At 32.7% G+C, this 15,343-nt stretch overlaps 1 protein-coding gene across 1 annotated transcript; it reads left to right on the forward strand.

Moving 5' to 3' along the window:
* The first annotated feature begins 4,602 nt into the window (after nucleotides 1–4,602).
* LOC147399934 (aquaporin TIP1-2) lies at nucleotides 4,603–5,877 on the forward strand. The gene is made up of 3 exons (XM_086446631.1): nucleotides 4,603–4,815; nucleotides 4,923–5,173; nucleotides 5,269–5,877. Exons 1-3 carry the CDS (start codon nucleotides 4,683–4,685, stop codon nucleotides 5,641–5,643), a joined length of 759 nt encoding a protein of 252 aa, XP_086302757.1. The 5' UTR covers nucleotides 4,603–4,682; the 3' UTR covers nucleotides 5,644–5,877.
* Nucleotides 5,878–15,343: the final 9,466 nt, after the last annotated feature.

Genomic DNA, 15,343 nt, shown 5'->3' on the forward strand with positions numbered 1-15,343 from the left:
AATAAGCGGTGAGAATCTATAGGTTGTGTGTCCGATACCCAGTATGAGCAATATTTCCTTGGGGCCACTCTCGAGGGCATTCCTTACTTACCTGGTGCATGTGATGTGCGGGCGTTGTACGTGCTCGGGGGAGAGTCCCATATGCCTTGGTTTCGACCTTGGCTCATCCGGTCCTCTTAGTTAGACCTAAGTCCAAACACCCCCGTTATCAAAAAAAAAAATAATAATAATAATAATAGTAATATAATTATTTATAATTATAATTAATAAAAACAATCATAGTAATAATAATAATAATAATTTTTGAAATATAAATACAAAATCATCATAATTTTTTGTGTAATCTTACTATGCTTCTTAATGTAAAATTATCTTGAAAACTAATAGAAAATAACTTAAATGTCAACCTTTTCAACTTTTTCCAAAAATCTTTGATTTTTTTTTTTTTAATCTCAAAAATCCATTACCTTCAATCTTTGGGATATGCATTTTTACTCTTATTTTAAATCTCAAGGAATTTAATTGGGTAATTTTTTTCATAAGACTCAGTTTTCAGAAACAGTGTTAACCAAACGAGATTTTGGATTCTGGAAATCAGTTTCTATAATCCAATTTTGAAAATCCAATAGCTCAGTGTCAAGACTCAATATACACATACGGGGTGGCTAGGACCCATATGTTTGATAAGTTAAGGTCATCTAATCTAGGGATCATGGTCTCATTTCACTGCCACATGGCTAAACTGCAAAACATGGCCGATCAAGATTTTTTTTTTTTTTTTTTTTCTTATGCGTAGGTCTTTAGAGGCATGCCTTTTAAAAAATGGTTTATGGTATTGGTTCAGTACCCATAAAGTCCAACTTTGCTCGGCCTGATCCGATCCAACTTGAAAGAGTCGATCCCTCCCAAATTGGATCAAACCAATTTTCCCAAGAAGAGTTTGTAGACATGTGATAGTCTATCTTATGGGAACATCATTTTCCTTAAGTTTTGCCTTAAGAGGAGAATCTCCGACTTGATGCCCTAAGAAAATGATTTTCTCATCAAGGTTGCCAAAATCTTAATGCTATCGTCTCATTATCCCGATCATTGGATTATATATTTACACGGTGAGGATCATGTATGATTCCTCCCTAAACTCGAGTTTATACTACAACAAAATCAATTTAACAGAATTAATAAAGTTTTAAGTGATATCACTCTAATTAAATTTAAATAAAAGAATAGAAAAATAGAATTTAAAAAAAAAAAGACATTCTCCGGTAATCATGAGGTGTTGGATCTAACAATTTTGAAGACGAGAAAAAGTGGGAGGCAGATGAGAAATATTAAAAGGTCGACATAATAATGTATTAAAATCTAAATGATTTTTTAAAAGCTTTAGGAATGATTATGCGTAATCACTCATCCATCATGGTCGGTGCGTGTGAGGTGTAGTAATTAATTTATTTGTGATTTTTATATTTGGAATGCAACTTTGTGGTTGCGGGTTCAAGTCCATTAAACCTACTACCTCATAAATAAATAAATAATTAGAGGTAATCATTTGGACTTAACCCTCCAAAATTTAGAGAACATTAGAGATACCCGTATTCTCAAACTGATGAGATGCTCTCTTGACCTTGGTCTACTCTTGTAGATTAATTAAAATGCATTCTTGTAAATGAAATTAAATGGAGTGTCTACTACAATAATAATAATAATAATAATAAGAAGAAGAAGATCTATTGTGTACTTTTCTCTATTGGGTATTTCTTTCAAGACTTGTAAATGAAATTAAATGGAGTGTTTGCAAGGTGGAAATAAATACTCTTTTGGTTTAATAATTACAACATTCTATCCTTCGCTTCTTCTCTTAAGATAGTTTCTGAAGGAGGAAAAGTGTAGTTTGAGACTAGTAATAATTCATTCTGATTAAGCAAGAACTAGCATGAGCTTATCTATGCGATTATGCACTCTTTGAATAGAAATTAATTTTTTGAAATATCCTGACTTTCGTGTTTTGATGGATCTTCTAAGATCCTTTCGATGACCTATGTTATGTTGAAGAGATATCTATATGATCCAGTCAATTGCGTAAGGTCTACATTAACAACAAAATCAGAAAAAGTACATAGAAAAACAGTTCTTTTCTATCATAGTAGTATTAGTTAGTGATCCCGACTCATTCAATCCTTTCATCCATGATGAATTATGGCACCAAATAAGTCTAATGTGCTAGATTCGTATATAAAATTGAAGAATTATGTACCTTGATGCGTAATATTGTCTGATTAATTTGAGCGAGAACTAGGACCAAACATCATTTCTTTCTAAGGATTTGTTCAATTATAATATTTTTGTTTATTTAAATAAAAAAGAAAACTTGCTTTTTTTAAGAGAGTTGCTATTGGCCCCCCAACTTTTACTTATTGCACCCCAATTAAGAATTTAAAAAAATTAGTAAATGGTTAAAAATAAGTAAAAGTTGAGGTGACAATAGAAACTCTTCATTTTCTTAATCAAAAATTGAACCGCAACTAATTCCAAATCAAACCAAACTAACCCAAAACCTATCGGTTTAGTTCAGTTCTAGGTTTGAACCGGCCCAAGTTGCACCCCTAGTAATTAGTAAAAGTTGGGGTGTGGCAATTTTAGCATTTTTTTAGTCTTAGTCAATGACGCCACCTTCCCCGGGTTTAGGTATTTAAAAAGTTCTTTAATTAATCCAATATTCCAGTTTCAAAGGCATTAGGTACTGTTTATATGTTTAATTAATAATGTGAAGATTGGGTGACAATATAAAATGAGAGTATAATTATTAAATATGGAATCATAGGACAAGTGGGGTTTAACCAATAATGAGAGTAAAATAATTAAACATGTATTTTTATAATTAATTAAATATTTATTATCTAAATAAAAACATGATATTGTGACTAATAATCTTTTAATCCATATAAAAATTTATAATTATTAACATATAATTATATATTAATAAATAATTGTAAATCGAGTTCAAAGGTTTATCTCATCCAAGATGAGATGACCCGGACATGGCAAGTAGGTGGGATGGGGGAAATGAGACAGGTTTTAAAATCATGACACGGGATATTGTTCAGTCAAGACTTAATTTATATATATATATATATATATATATATATATAGAGGGTCCCGTTCGACACCCTAAGTTTTACTACACACTTTAACAAACGTGTTTTGTCTTACATGGGTTAGAAGTTTCGGAATGAGCTGATTTTTGGTGAGGATGATCTCTATGGTGAGGAGATCATCCTCACCAAAAATCAGCTCATTCCAAAACTTCTAACCCCATCAAAATTGATTTACAAAAAATGGACGGTCCACGATTTTTCAACGTGTAAACATGGGGCTCAACATTTCGGAATGGGCTGATTTTTGGGGAGGATGATCTTCTAATCATAGAGATCATCCTCACCAAAAATAAGCTCTATATATATGGGTCCCGTTCAGCACCCTAAGCTTTACCACACACTTTAACAAACGTTTTTGTCCTACATGGGTTAGAAGTTTTGGAATGGGCTCATTTTTGGTGAGGATGATCTCAATGGTGAGGAGATCATCCTCATCAAAAATCAGCTCATTCCAAAACTTCTAACCCCATCAAAAATGATTTACAAAAAATGGACGGTCCACAATTTTTCAACATGTAAACATGGGGTTAAACATTTCGGAATGGGCTGATTTTTGGGGAGGATGATCTTCTAATCATAGAGATCATCCTCACCAAAAATCAGCCCATTCCAAAACTTCTAACCCATGTAGGACAAAAAACGTTTGTTAAAGTGTGTGGTAAAACTTAGGGTGCTGAACATTTCCCTATATATATATATATATATATATATATATATATATATATAATATATATATATAATGTGCCACATGGCATTTTTGGGTTATATTGGTATCAAACTTCTTGTACAAAAACATGTAGTAAGTTTTTTTTTTTTCCATCCAATTGGACTGATTTCTTTGAAATTATCATAGATAATTTCTCTTGATCAACCGTTCAGATTGATAGGAATGAATTCTACTCGTGTGGATCCACATAGACAACCACTTTATATAGTTGAACTCTAGCCCCAGTGATCAATTAAATTTGCACCGTTGATCTATGATTCAATAACTTGACGTCATATCGGACAGACAAAAGTTCATAAACAGTAATAATTAGGGCATTTTTTAAATATTAATTTAAGATGGCCCATCATTATGATCACAAAAGCTGGCGCAACAGACTCAATGGTCCAATCACCACCGAATACTTTTCCAACTTAGATTTTTATACGAAATGGTCGGTTAATAAAACTCAAAAATCGAGGGCCATTTCGGGATCCACGAGATTACTGTGGAACTCAAATACCGACAATTATTCTGTGCCCAATACACCACCTATGGTGATCCGAATTTCTGAATTTTAAATTCAAATCTAACTATACACGTGGCAATCTCAGGAGGAATCGGAGGCCCGCCCATTGGTTGTATTGGTACGAAGACCACCAACTGGCTTTTGAATTAGTTACCGGTAAACCGGGTCTAGCCGGTTCATCAGCCATTAACTTAGTTATATATATGACACACCAACTAGTGATTTAGCAACACAAAAGGAAAAAAGAAAGCTTGTAAGCTTGAACTAAAGTTCAAAACTAGATCAAAATTTCAAAATGCCGATCAGTAGAATCGCAATTGGGAATCCAGGTGAGGCGAGTCAACCCGATGCACTTAGAGCGGCATTCGCTGAGTTCATTTCGATGCTTATCTTTGTTTTTGCGGGCGAAGGCTCTGGCATGGCTTTCAGTAAGATCTCAATTACCCACTTCTCTATTCGAATCGAATTTGAATATTATTTTTTTTCCAAAATTATGATTGAATTTGAGTTCTTATTGATTTGGTGGTTTTGGCAGATAAGCTAACAAACAATGGGTCCACAACACCATCGGGCCTAGTAGCGGCGGCATTAGCCCATGCATTCGCACTCTTTGTGGCGGTTTCTGTTGGAGCAAATATTTCCGGTGGACACGTTAACCCCGCTGTGACTTTTGGCGCTTTTGTCGGGGGCCACATTACATTGTTGAGGGGAATTTTGTATTGGATTGCACAATTGCTTGGATCAGTTGTGGCTTGCTTACTTCTTAAATTCGCAACTGGTGGATTGGTACATAATTGGATTTGATTCCTTTATGTTCTATTAATTAATTATTTGGTTTTTGGTCACAAGTTTTGATTTGTTCTTGATTTGATCCAATGCAGGAAACAGCGGCGTTCTCCTTATCGTCAAACGTAACTGCATGGAATGCTGTAGTGTTCGAGATCGTGATGACATTTGGACTAGTGTACACTGTGTATGCCACAGCTGTGGATCCAAAGAAGGGGAATTTAGGGACAATTGCACCTATTGCCATTGGTTTCATTGTGGGTGCCAATATACTAGCTGGTGGGGCCTTCGACGGTGCATCCATGAACCCTGCGGTCTCCTTTGGACCCGCTGTCGTTAGCTGGACATGGACCAATCATTGGGTTTATTGGCTTGGCCCATTGATTGGTGCCGCTCTTGCCGCCATCATCTATGATACCATCTTCATTGGGGAGTGCACACATGAGCAACTTCCCACAACAGATTACTAGAAATCTTCACTATTTATTGTGAAGATCTCTCCTCTACCTTCAAGAGGAGGGAATTAAGTTGGGGAGGGAATAGAATTGCTCAATGTGATGGGTTGGTATTTGTTGAAGTTTGGTTATCTTTGATATATGTAGGTGATTGTGTTAATGTTTCAATTTTTATTTTATTCTAGGAGTGGTACGGTTGTCTTCGTTCTTCTTAATTAAATTATTGAATCTTTTTGTGTTCTTCTACAATTTGGACATTGTCATCCTATATCGGATCCATGGTGCACAAACCTGACCTGATTTTTTCCTTTTGCGAGACAAACAAGAGGATTAGTAGTCAACATGAAAGTGGGTTCAATAGGTTTTAAACTTAGATCATCGTTAAGAAAAATAAGAGCAATCGAACCAGAAAACAAATTGAAAAACCAAACGCAAATCACACAAAGAATAGAAAAATTTTGCATGGCTCCCTCAAGATTGAGGTACGTCCATAGATTATACCGATTCCATTATGAAGAGGAAACTTGCAGCTACAAATTACACTCTTTCACCAAAAAGTGAAATATCTACATCTCAGAAAATATACCTAAGGTTTTACATAAGACTAAGGAAATTACAAAAACACCCTTGAAAATTTTCTTATTGAATAGTATCATCAGGCTCCCCAAACCACAATGGTGAGATCAACACTCCACACATCTTACCAACTTCGCTAAGTTGGAATCTTCTAACGTCACCTGATTATTAATTGGATTCATATGGATGGATCGAAAATCTAAATACCATTTTCAGGCATCTTAGATCCACATTGAACAACCTTGAGAGATCTCCTATACAAAACTTGACCCAATAAGGAAGAACAAATGTTGAAGAGAGATTTTTTTCCAAATGATTTTTTTTTTTCGTTTTGCTTCAATCTTTTGAAGATGAAGCTTGGGGATTTCGAAATTGCTAGTCCCATTACTCGATTCATGAATTTGACCACTTTGAAATAATAAAACAGTAAATCCAACACTTTGAAACAAATAAGCAATGAATTTGTCACTTTTAAAATTTTCAAAAGCAGTTATCATGTTATTTTTATTTTTTGAATTAAGAAGAAAAATCTATGTGAAAATAGGAGATAAGTAATTTTGAGAAATAACATTTGCAAAGGAAATAAAATCAGAGTTTGTTGTTCATGATTAAAATTAGGAATTACTTTTTGAAGAAAAAAAATTGATAAATAACTTACCTTTTCGTATATCTTCAAGCTTCACCATGTCAATCTTTTATTTGCAGTTTGAAATCTAAAGTAAGGTAAGAAAGATGATTCTATGAGGGAGCATTTACTTGAAAAAATAATTTGGGTGTTTAAAACTGTGAATTTACCTTTATACAAAATATATCTAGGTACATAACTATTTGAAAATTGTGTCTGATTATGTACTTTCATCAAAACTTTAATCTAATTGTATAAAACAAACACACACACACACACAAAAACTGCTCTTAGACTTTTTCCTCACAGATGTAGATCTCATAGGATTCAGGATCGACCAATCACAGGAGCCCACATGTATTAAATGCATCCCCAATTTACAAAATTACTCTCATTAGTCTTGATGTGCCACACTCTTGACAATTTGATGAGATCCTCCCATTATAGAATTATAGATCCTTTGCTTCGAGATACACAAGAAAAGGATTTATGATTCTGTAACTACCTGGTCAAAGAGTGTACAGAACGTCAGATTATCATTAGTCTTTCTTTAATGATTTTTTTATTTTTAAAGTGATAAGGGGGACTCAATGGCAAGTTTGGAACGATAAGCGATAATACCTATAGATCGTGAGTTTGATACCCAGAATAAGCATTAATTCCTCCAGGGCTACTCGCAAGGGCACACCCTCACTTACCTGATGCGTGTGATGTACGAGCATTATACGTGGCTTGGGACTAGCCCTGTCTACAGGGATACCCGCTTTTAAAATATATATAAATCAAAAAATAAAAGATAAGTGGGACTTACTTTTGAGTGGGTTGTAGGTCCCACTTCTTTCCATCAAGCAGGTTTTTCATGGGAGCATATAGTATCTAAATGGTTATGTGTATTGATGATGGTAGGATACTAGGATTGTGTTGTTTACAAATAGTACTAGAATTATTTTACTATTTGGAACTTGAAAATTATTTAAATTTGGGTTTTAGAGTAATCTGGTTTATTTTTATTTTTGTTTGGCTGCATTGACTTTTCTTTGGAAATGATACTGTGAATTGGTGAGCAAATCTCAAACTTATGGGGGAGGTCTGAATCATTCAGAAGAAAACAAACTGGGATTCAATTTAAAATGTAGATTTCAGGTTTAAAAACCCATATAGCATTGGCATTTTGAATATCTAAACCAGCTATTGGGTCCAAGATAGATGCTATTGGCACCCCAAATTTTACTAATCACTCCTCAATTTCTTAAATTATTTATCACAGCCCAATTAAAGATTAAAACACACTATTCAAATATTACACAGATTTGGCTCAAATTATTGTCTTAACATTACAAAATAATATAACACTAGTTCAAATAATTTCAGTAGTGGTTTACAATTATGATTAGGCCCATATAAAATCGTAAACCCAAAAAATAGAAATCTAGTATTAAAAAAAAAAAAAAAAGAGAGAGAGAGAGCTTCTATTGGCACCCCAACTTTTACTTATTCTCAATCATTTACTTCTCTTTTTATTTTTAATTGGGGATGTGATAAGTAAAAGTTGGGGTGCCAATAGCAACTCTCAAAGTATTTGTGGAATTATAGGCCAAACTCAAACTCAGTCAAAGAGAAATAACTGATTTTTCCTGTAAAACACTGTTCATAGAATGAAGAAATTCATTTAGATCTTATTTGATAAATCTATGCGATCAAAATCACAAGTTTTGTAACTTGTTTACACCATGATATCTTCAATCTAACCCAACCTTAAGACCAAGGAATTGGTTTTGATTTTGTGTTTTGAACTCTAAGAGTAGAATGCATCATATTATGATGCATGAGATACATTGCATCATTGACACTGTATCTCATAATAAAAGGAAGGTTAAGGTGGTTATCGAGAAAAAAATATTAAGCAATATCTATTAAGATATTTTACATTAGGAATTATAGATAATTAGTATATCTATATTAGATTAGTTTCTAATATCTTGATTGATGTAATCTTTACAAATACCATATTCTCTCATATGAACATATTTTGATTTAACTAGCTGTGTTTTAAACATGGGGAACTTCTAACTTTGGGTCGACACCAGTTTGAAAAAAAAAGAAAGAGTCAGGCTAGCTTGACCCACTTCGTAAGATTTCGAATCATACTAAGGGTCGTTGGGCCCACATAGATTACCACATTGGCAATCTAACACCACAGCCTTCTATATTTCATAGAAAAAGTCAGGTTCAAAACAAAACAAAATTTAACTTGATCTAAGGTGTTGAAAATGGACAGCCAGCGTATTTTCAAATTTAACTTTTTGCAATATTTTATTTCCCAAAGTTCTTAGAATTTTGTTCTCTACATCCTTATCGGGGCACATTTTCTGATGGCACAAGGTGATGGGGTCAGGAAATTTAATTTTCTTATTGAGTTAGTAAAGAAAGTTTTTTTTATTTTTTTAAGAGAGATTTACAGGCAAACCTAATTGTTTCATTTTTATTACAAAAAATTCTTTGGAGTTCTGACAACTCCAAGGGAACCTAACTTTATAAAGTTTGTTACCCATCAAACCTCACTTTAACAAGTTTGTTACCTTAAAAAAACCTTGGAGGCCGGATCCACATCATAAAAGTCAAATTTATGGGATTAATTTATTACTTAATATTCTTTGTATGGGATTCTAATCGCATTAATTTGTAGGATCCAAAAACATGATTTGATGGCACATAATTATAAAGGACAAAATTTTAAGAACTTTGAAAAACAATTAGGAAAAAAACAGTTAGTTTTCACCATATAATTATAGTTTTAAATTTGAGAAGGTAGCTATCCATTTTCAGCAACTATGATCAGGTTAAAAAGTTTTTTTTAATTATTTTAAATCTGAATATTTTTTCACGAAATCTATAAATCTGTGGTATTGGATTGCTAATTTAATAATCAATATTGGTCCAACAACCCTTAGCAAGATCTGAAATCTTACTAAGTTAGTCATGCTAGTCTGATTCATAAAGTACGGTTTGCTCAGGTAACAAACTTGACGAAGTAATCGAGTTTTTGTAATAAAATTGCAACAGATAGGTCTGCCCGGTAAATCTTCTTTTTTTTTTAAAAAAAATCTAAATTTTCCTTTTTAATTTTCTGAAAATATGTCTAACCCCAATCCAACCAGAAGCCAGTTTCGGATAGGCCATGGGTCAGGCATGGATTGATTGTCGGACCAGCTGGAAGTCTAGCCCAAAGCAATTAGCCCATCCTGAACCAGGCCCAACCCAAAATAATAAATCCAGCCTGGGCCCATTCACACCCGTACAGCCGCCACTATATCCACTAAAAAAAAGTAAATACAAGGCCAGAAAGCCTTAATAAATAATAAAATAAAAAGATTCTTAATATCTTCTTTTTCATATTTTGTCTGCATTCGCGACTTGGATGATAAGTGGTGCGCATTTTAATAGGTTTTGGAAGCCCCCACGTTTCTCGGGCATATTGTCCTCTTCCACTCCACTATCTAGGCCTCCCCATTTCAATTTATATTTTACTATATAAATTATAAGTTGTAAAGAAATTAAAAAAAAAAAATTCTAATTATTTTACTAAAATTATCTTAATATGGAATTAAGGTTAAATATAAAAATAAGAGCATTTTTTATCTTCAAAAATTTGGCATTTAAAAACATATATTTGGCCTTCTTTCGTTATAATAATAAGGATTGTATAAATGGGTCTTGTTGGACACACGTTAAAATTCAATAAATACACTTTGGAAATTGGAATCTAAGGTTATTTTAGTAAAAAACAATCTTTTTAAGGGTAGTTTCGATATAAAATGCAATTTTCAAAGTATATTTATTGCACTTTGATGCGTGCCTTTGGGGCACACATTAACAAAATCCTAGATAAATTAAAAAAATAAAAGATCCAAGGTTATCGATTCAACAGGAATTACTTTTAAACAAGAATGAAAGAGGCCGGATCAGATACATTTAGATTCAGAAGATTTAAAGAATAAACTAATTTCTTGGGTGATCTCTAAAATTAATAGTTTAGTGTCCATTTTGGTTCAACTTTGAAAGCGTTTTTCACACTAACATCATATAAAAGCATTGTTTGGATTAAATTATCTTTTGGTAAATGCTTTAGTACTTTCGATACTTTTGAAAAATCGAAAATGGCCATAAGCAAAAAGTGATTCAACCCATACAAGTCCTTTAGTAATTGGGGGTGAGCTTAAGTCCCTTATAAGACCTTTTTGGAGTTTTTTTTTTTTTTTTTTTAAAGAGAAACCCTTTCCTTCCTAAGAAAGTGAGGAAAAAGGCCTTATTAAGCCTCATACACTATCAAAATACCTTGAAATGTGTAAAATAAGATCTCGAGATTTATTATGAATCTCGAGAATATGATTTATGCATCTTGGGCTCATTTTGACGATGGACGAGACTTAGTAAAGTCTTTTTTTTCTTTACTATCTTAGTAAGGTTAGTTGGACTCTTTTTTAAATTTGATAATTACAAGTTGAACTTGTCAATACTTGATTGGGCTCTATTTCAACTTCCACTGGTTGATGTATTTTTAGTAAAACTTTTAAAAAGTATATGTTCTTAGTTTACTAGCAACAAACCTATCTTCAATTATAATAAATTTATTTATTTTTCCAATGTTTAAGTGTACCCTCTTTACTTATCTTCATCTTGTATTATTCCTTCTAATTGGAATTCTATTAGCCCTTCGTGGAATGTGACTATACTAGGCTATCTTAGTGTATCATCTATTGGAATTATTTATATATTTACTTAATGCAAAATGTATCTAATCCCTTGAAAATTGACTCAATGGTATGGGCTTGCTATCTTTGGTCGTGTGTTCAAAATTAGATGATTTCTTGACTTACTTTGTTGCACATTGAAAAGTTTTTGTGGGATCAAGGTGTGCAATCATAGAAACTAGTCTGATCTCAGAAGGGGCGTTGGATATCTTATTCGTCACTTTTAAAATAAAAAAAAAAAGTTGAACAGTGATGGCTTATATATGTCCTGTACTTTAGTCTCAAAATCCTAAATAAAAATCCTCCTCATTACTTCAATAGTAGTGCTTCATGGGCCCTTTAGGCTCATGGTTCAGAAGAATCAATATGAATATATGAGCTAGAATTCGAGATACGCAACCTTCCTAGATTACGAAATTATTAGATTTTGGGCGGTAATCACTAAGCCATTATTTTAATGGGTAGGTATCTAATGATTCAGGAAAAAACCCTAAATCATAATCATTAAGATGCAAAATTCAACAATCGAGGTAGAAAAAGTATAACAAGATAGTTTATATATATACTAAATTAAGTAACTTCCTCAACACTGCAGTGACATCAGAACCATCGATGCTTTTCCTCGAGATTTTATATTTTAATGGTCAGGGTTTTTGTGTAGAAAGTAATGGAATTAAGAGGACCATGCACGGCCAAGGAAAGGGAGAAAGCTTACATAAGCCTCCCTGCTTATCACTAGATCCATCACAATTCACAACCACTAAAAATAAATAAATAAATAAAATAAATAAAAAAAGCCCTCAACTTTTTTATAATTGCTTAATCAGTAACCACTACTTAATATTTTATTTAATTGCCGCCTTCACCCTTACCTTATCGGTAAAATTAAAATAATTCAAAATAAAACGAGTGCTCCCATCACATCCCCTTCTCCTCTATAGGTTACTTTAGAGTACAAGGTCTGATACTTTAGAAATTATCTTTATGGGTAGTGTTAAAGACACCCCAAATAGGTGCCCTTATAATAATTGGGGTGTCTTTAACACTACCCTATCTTTATTCATCCACTAAGGAAACTAACAATTTTATGAGTTTTTTTTTCTTTCAATTCACTTCTTTTTTATCCTCTTTCCTAATTAATGTGATATATTAGACATCCCTCCTTAATAAAGTGTCTAAATTGTGCAAGTATTGAAATGGGATTGGGTGTTTCTTATTTGGAAAAATTAATTAATGAATCTTGATGGGGAGATTTCTTTTTGAATACCCCTAACTTGTTCATGATAATTTGATGGTCCAATTTGTTGTGTAAATGTCTTGTATTATGTTGGGATTACACTAAGCTGAGGGGGTGCATGAGGCATCGCGCTGAGGGGGTGCATGAGGCATCGCTCCCTACCCAGGGGCTTGAAAGTAGAGCCCACTAATCAAAAAAATTTAGGATTTATAAAAAAAGTAATTATATAATATTTTCTGAAGGGATTTTTTTTTTTTTCCTTCTATTTTTGGGGAGATAGACACATTTTCTCTATACGCAACTTTTGCTAAAGATCCCTTGGACTGTAAAAACTTGAAAGAAAATTGTGTGATTAGATTTTTGATCTGATTCATGATGTAGGCACATTATTGAACCACGTAAATCTTTATGTTTGTGTACGATTTTTGTTATCTTTGTTGTTTCGTTTTTTCACATAATTAGTGAACTTTTTTAACTTTTAATGCCCCCTCACTCCCTTTTCAATTGTTGAGATTAACAATTCAAATCCTTGAGATCAATCTTTGATCCAATCATCAATCTCGGCGTTTAAACATGAATCATTGAGATCAATGATTCAAACTATTGAGATTGACCATTAGAATGGTTCATCTCAACAATTTGAATGATGAATCTCAAATATTTTGAGTTTAACGTTTTATCAAGAGTGGGAAGTATTAAGAAATCATGATTTTTGACTAGTTGGATTATTAAGATACCACCCTCAGGGTGCATTTAGAAATAAGTTCCTATTGAAGGGTAAATCAAGTAATTTTTCCTTCCTAATGGTGCAAAATAAAATTTTACTATGTTATTTTTTGAAATTACACCCTTGTTAATCTGATAAATTAGACATGCCACCTTGGTCAATAACTTATCATCCTTGCATAGGTTAAAATAGAGGTTTTTTTCTAAAGCAAAATTGAATGTGTTTTTGACTTATCTCTTTAGGTAATGAAGCATATTTGACAGACCTCATATTTAGATAAATTAGAGTTCTGATCCTTTCCCTTCCACTTATTCATTGAATGTGGTTCTTGTACAAGCATGATTTGGACACCTACTTTACTTCCCATCCCATTACACACTAAATGGCATATTTTTGTGGGTTGATCCTGTTTACCCCATCCTCAAACCAGATGGTGACTTCTAACTAGCTGATTTCATCATTTTTCAGAGGGGTATGTTTAGATTTGGCTTTGGACATAGTAGAATGAAAGAACTTAACTCATTTAACCTATCCCAAAACTTTGAGACAAGACTTTTTTATTTGGCTAAATTATCATTTCGTGAGTTGAATATAAAGAAATTCCAACTCTGGCTAATTGTTCATTTTAATTCTCAAAATGTGAACGTGCGTGCAAGTTTTTCAAGTGACGATCTCGTTAAAAATAGCACACTCGTGAGATGATCACTTTTATAATCAAGAGACATATGTAAAAACAATGGTTGTTCAAAATAAGAGTTAGAGGTTTTGAATTGAGCTGAATTTTTGTGAGGATGTTCTCAATGATGAGAAGATCACCTTCACAAAAAATTAGTTCAATCTGAAACTCTTAAGTCCATCAAAAGTGGTTTACAAATTGTTGGTAAAAAATCAACGGTCCACATTGTAAATCACTTTTGATGGGGTTAGAAGTTTAAGATTGGACTGATTTTTTTTAGGATGACATTCTCATCATAGAGATCATCATCACAAAAAATCAGCTCAATCCAAAACCTCTAACCTATATTTTGAATTTGTTTCATTATTACATTGTTTTTACATATGTCCCTTGATCCTGACCCACATATATATATATATATATAATATATATATATATATATATATATATATATGATTGTCACTTTAAACCTGGGAGATAATCACCTGAAAACCTGTTCTCTTGCACTTTCACATTTTGGGAATCGGAATTTAGTTAAGAGTTGATCATATTTTAAATTTTTTTATATATTATTATTGTCATTGTTGTCGTCGTCGCATTGGAATAACTTAAGTGGATGCTTTTAAACTCATCCAAGTTAACTCCACTAGATTGAATATGCTTTAAACCTTTTCATATATTTTTTTTTTCTTTTATGGTTTGTATGATTGTGAATGAAAAATAGTCAAGAAAATGATTTTACCCAAAAAAATTGTTAAGAAGGTAGAAATTAAAATACAAAAGAAATAGAAAATTACTAACTATTTTATTGATATAACTATTTTAACTCCCAAAAATTAAAGACACTTGGATTTTAACTAATTGTCGAGGGTGGAAATGTTATATCGTTGAGCCTCGATGATAATCAATAATTGTTGAGCCTCGACACTATAGAACATTTTCAACTCATAGAAGTAACAAAAACTTAGATTTTGGTTAGTCGTTGACACTCGACCATAATAAGTAAGCATTGAGGCTCAATTTTGTAAAATATTTTGTAATTCATGGAAGTTACAAAAAAATTAGGATTTTTACTAGTCATCGAGGGCACTCAACAATGTAAGACATTAATTATCATTCATCG

The sequence above is a fragment of the Akebia trifoliata genome, chromosome 6, assembly GCF_017979445.1.
Source record: "Akebia trifoliata isolate Shusen 1 chromosome 6, ASM1797944v1, whole genome shotgun sequence".
NCBI lineage: Eukaryota > Viridiplantae > Streptophyta > Magnoliopsida > Ranunculales > Lardizabalaceae > Akebia > Akebia trifoliata.

What these genes read in the sequence shown, in the direction of transcription:
- LOC147399934 (XM_086446631.1), top strand. Translation starts at nt 4,683, where the DNA reads ATGCCGATCAGTAGAATCGCAATTGGGAATCCAGGTGAGGCGAGTCAA. An exon ending in AGGCTCTGGCATGGCTTTCA is followed by an intron (nt 4,816 to 4,922) that starts GTAAGATCTCAA and finishes TGGTTTTGGCAG; the next exon opens with ATAAGCTAACAAACAATGGG. An exon ending in AATTCGCAACTGGTGGATTG is followed by an intron (nt 5,174 to 5,268) that starts GTACATAATTGG and finishes GATCCAATGCAG; the next exon opens with GAAACAGCGGCGTTCTCCTT.